Source organism: Sinocyclocheilus grahami, unplaced genomic scaffold (assembly GCF_001515645.1).
Source record: "Sinocyclocheilus grahami isolate Dianchi unplaced genomic scaffold, SAMN03320097.WGS_v1.1 scaffold964.1, whole genome shotgun sequence".
Classification (NCBI taxonomy): Eukaryota; Metazoa; Chordata; class Actinopteri; order Cypriniformes; family Cyprinidae; genus Sinocyclocheilus; species Sinocyclocheilus grahami.
In genome coordinates, this window is record NW_015506143.1 from 136571 (window position 1) to 141151 (window position 4581).

The following is a 4581-nucleotide window of genomic DNA, read 5'->3' on the forward strand; positions in this document are numbered from 1 at the left end:
ACACACTCTCTCTCTCACACACACACACACACACACACACACACTACGGTGCGTCTCTCTCTGGCTCTCATATCTCCGCTGCACACATGGGTTGATCATTCACCCGGGCCTTCAGCCGAGGCAGCTGCATAACCAGACGTCTCTGAGACACGCGCAGAAAATGATGCACTTCAACAGCACTTTATCAGCAAAACGTCATCAACTCTACATTTAACCCTGACTCCAAACAGACGGGTGAGTTGTTTTTTCAGACAACCTGAAATGCAGTTTTTGCCTGCATCTGTTATGACATCATGTTTACACTCTTTTCGTTTGTTTTATTTTTATTTGATCAGAAACTATAGAATACAAACTGCTTGTCACTGTATACACTAATCTACTTCCAACTATTATATTATACAAGCTTTTATTAATTCCTTTAAGTAAATCAGCATATTAGAATGATTTCTGAAGGATCATGTGACACTGAGTAATGATGCTAAAAATACTGCTTTATGTTACATAAATAATTTACATTTAAAAAATGCTAAAAAAGGCCATATTGTAGAAGTATTTCACAACATTGCTGTTTTACTGTATTTTTGAGCAAATAAATGCAGTCTTGGTGAGCAGAAGCGGCTACTTTAAAAACAATAAAAATTCTTACCGATCCCAAACTTTTATAAACGTATCAAGTACATAAGACTTCATAATAATATATAACTCAGACTGAAGCACTGTTTCACAAGATTGACTGCATCGGATTAATACGAAAGTGTTTTTGGTTAGAAATTACAAACAGCCACCATTCGGGGTTAAAGACAGGCAGGATTGTGACGAGGGACAGCACTATTAATAACCATACTTCTGCTTATACATTTATGTTGAAATATCCTTATGTTTACAGACATAAACTCAGTTTAAGTACTATATCAGCTCACACAAGATAAACCGTTTTAAACAGATTTCTGTTTTACATTTTACATGCTGGAAACAAGCAGCACAATCAATCGAATGTGTTAAAAACAGGTCTGAGTGCTCCTTTTCCTTCCCCCTGCAGTTATTTTATCACCTGCAGAGAGAGCGGTGTTTCTCAGAGGCACGAGCTCGCTTCTACACGGCGGAGGTGGCCAGTGCCATCGGATACCTTCACTCTCTCAATATAGTGTACAGGTCAGTAACAATGCTTTCCTCTCATATCTCAGCTGGCCTGATCTCACTTCCATGTCTTCATGTTCCCATCTAGAGATCTCAAGCCAGAAAACATTCTATTAGACCACCAGGTAAACAGCTATTTAGGACAAGTGCATGCAATAGTACTAATAAATGCATTGTGATAGTGCATAAGTTTGTTTCCGATCTCTTTCAGGGTCATGTGGTGTTAACAGATTTTGGCTTGTGTAAAGAAGGCATAGAACCAGAAGGAACCACCTCAACCTTCTGCGGCACTCCAGAGGTACGAGTCAAATTGACTTTTTACAATACACATTGTTTCAAAGCAGCTTTACAGAAAATCATAATGTTAATGTTTATAATATTCTTATATCTTCGTCGCTTACAGTTGCATTTAGCAGATTAAAGGTGGATGATAATATAGTTAATATTTTGCGACAACACAAGCAATCCACCACCTTTATGAATATTTATGCATTTGGCAGAATCTTTGATCATAAGTGACTTTGCATTCAAGATGCACATTTGATCAGTTTTTGCTATCTATGGGAATTGAACCTATGACTTTGGCATTCTTGTGCTATGCTCTATTGTTTGAACTACAGGAAAATATATGTGAATGAAGATGAACCTGCTTACAGTATACATCTAACTTCATATAAAAGTCCGGACAATAATATAGTTACATTTTGCAACAAAAACAACATTTTAAAAGTTGAGATTTTTAATATAGTATATCTCTTCACGTTATTGTAATGTATAACCTGATCCAACTAATCAAGTCCTTCAGGCTTATTTGAAAACTACATGGTATGTGTGTTGGAGCAGGGTTGGAACTAAACTCTGCAGGGCTCCGGCCCTTCAGGAACTGAGTTTGACACCCCTGCTCTAGAGCATCACTTTTGAAGAGTAATTAGTTGATGAAGTTGTTTTAGAGTTAACCACTGTTATTAAGAACATCGTAATTTTTAAAGCGGATGTCATAACAAATGTCAGAAGACCGGGAAGATTTTAATACGAGTGGTTCATTCATAAATTCGTAAGATCGGAAGATGGAACACAAAAAGGGGCGGAGCGACATAAGGTCTATACTAGTGTACTGTGTGTATGTGGATAAAGCTGGACATACTTTTATATTCAACTTTATATAAAGAGCTGGACAATAATATAGCTACATTTTTGTGACGATATAAACAATTACGCAGCTATAAATAAATAAATGAATAAATAAATATAGCAAATATATATATACTGTATACTGTATGTATATACAGTATATATATATATATGTATGTATATATATATATATATATATATATATATATATATTAGGGATGGAACGATTACCGGTTTGACGATAAATCATGATAAATTAAAACCGTATCCGATTACCATGATTTGAACAACATGCGATAAATAAATAACTATCCAGCATGAAGCAATTTTAAATAACAGTCTTAGGTTTTGGGTTTGAGGGGGGTTAAAGTAGCCCCCAAAGTAGGCCTAGCGCAATGACCATATCCCAAATATCACAACACAAATTTCCATACCTAAAATACATATTTTACAGTCACCATTATGCAGATGATCCTAAACACAGCTAAAAGGCTTCCTACAAGTGGTCATACTTCACAAAACGTCTACTACAGTTTTATCATAGGTAGAATGCAAAATGTTTTAATACAGGCATTTCAGTCAAATGTAATTTATGCAATATTTCAAACCTTCAACCCACGGGAGAAAATGAACCCGCCGCAACAGTTTAAAATCAGCCCAATTCCGTGCAAAAACATAAAAAATGCGGCTTTGGCAACCCTGCATCCAACACGAGCTGCATCCAAAGTGATTTAAATACTCCACATATTGATAGTGGTTCCCTGATTCGCGAAAATTATATTCAATATATTTATTAGTTTGCGTGAGCAGGCTGTTCAGAAATTCAGCGGGAGAGGGATTAAGAAAACAGGGCTTTAATACAAAAATGCACACAATGAATGGCGACTGTAGAAAGCAAAAGCCGAATCCCGGACATTTTGGGCGATTTTGAAATCCCAGCCGGTTGCATTTTTGTAGGTCCAAAAAGAGGACATGTCCAGGGAAAAGAGGACATATGGTCACCCTAATACCTAATAAAGTGTTGATTTAATTGCAGTGCTGCTTTGTTCATGGAGGTTACGGGAAACAGCTGTAATTCTGCTGCTCCATAAGCGCCACCTGCTGTCAGCAATATTTCAAACCTTCAACCCACGGGAGAAAATGAACCCGCCGCAACAGTTTAAAATCAGCCCAATTCCGTGCAAAAACATAAAAAATGCGGCTTTGGCAACCCTGCATCCAACACGAGCTGCATCCAAAGTGATTTAAATACTCCACATATTGATAGTGGTTCCCTGATTCGCGAAAATTATATTCAATATATTTATTAGTTTGCGTGAGCAGGCTGTTCAGAAATTCAGCGGGAGAGGGATTAAGAAAACAGGGCTTTAATACAAAAATGCACACAATGAATGGCGACTGTAGAAAGCAAAAGCCGAATCCCGGACATTTTGGGCGATTTTGAAATCCCAGCCGGTTGCATTTTTGTAGGTCCAAAAAGAGGACATGTCCAGGGAAAAGAGGACATATGGTCACCCTAATACCTAATAAAGTGTTGATTTAATTGCAGTGCTGCTTTGTTCACGAAGGTTACGGGAAACAGCTGTAATTCTGCTGCTCCATAAGCGCCACCTGCTGTCAGAGAGTGGGTTTACAGAGACTTACATTGCAGTTTCTGTCTGGCCAAAAAATGGACCGAATTAGCATGGCTTTCTGTACTTTTTGACCTGATGATGAAAAACTATTTAGGTTGATTCTACACATTTAAACAATTCGGATAAGGTATCTAGAATTATTTATGGAGCAGATAAAATGCATATAATTATTTATTAATCAGTTATCATTAACCTTTAACCTTTTTCTTTATTTAAAGGCTGAAGAGTTTGTTATAGTTAACTGTTATAACTGTTCTAGTTTTAGTGTTTACGCAACAAAAAGTAATTTAATTCATTGTTTGTTGATTTTAAAAACAAAACTTGTTGAAATGATTTATGTGTCAGTACTTTTTGCAGATTTACAGCACATTTTAACAATACCGTGATACTACTGATAACCGAAGAAATTTGCATACTGTTACATCTCTAATATGTATATATATATATATATATATATTAGTGCTGTTAAATGATTAATCGCATCCAAAATAAAGTTTTTGTTTACACAATATATGTATGTGTACTGTGTATATTTATTATGTATATATAAATACACACACATACATATGAAAAATATGTTATATTCATATATTAAATATATTTACGTATAATATAAATTATATGAATATAAATATGTAAATACATCTAAATATTTTCAAAATATATACTGTATGAGTGT

The 4581-nt window shown here is 35.5% G+C and overlaps 1 protein-coding gene across 1 annotated transcript in view; it reads left to right on the forward strand.

Annotated features, from left to right (window-relative positions):
* The window catches only part of LOC107564803 (serine/threonine-protein kinase Sgk1-A-like), a 13058-nt gene that overhangs the window by 1839 nt on the left and 6638 nt on the right, over window positions 1-4581 (forward strand). The window contains exons 2-4 of the mRNA XM_016249964.1: window positions 1040-1152; window positions 1226-1262; window positions 1349-1435. Of these exons, the coding sequence (XP_016105450.1) occupies window positions 1040-1152; window positions 1226-1262; window positions 1349-1435 (237 nt within the window). The remainder of the gene's footprint in view (window positions 1-1039; window positions 1153-1225; window positions 1263-1348; window positions 1436-4581) is intronic.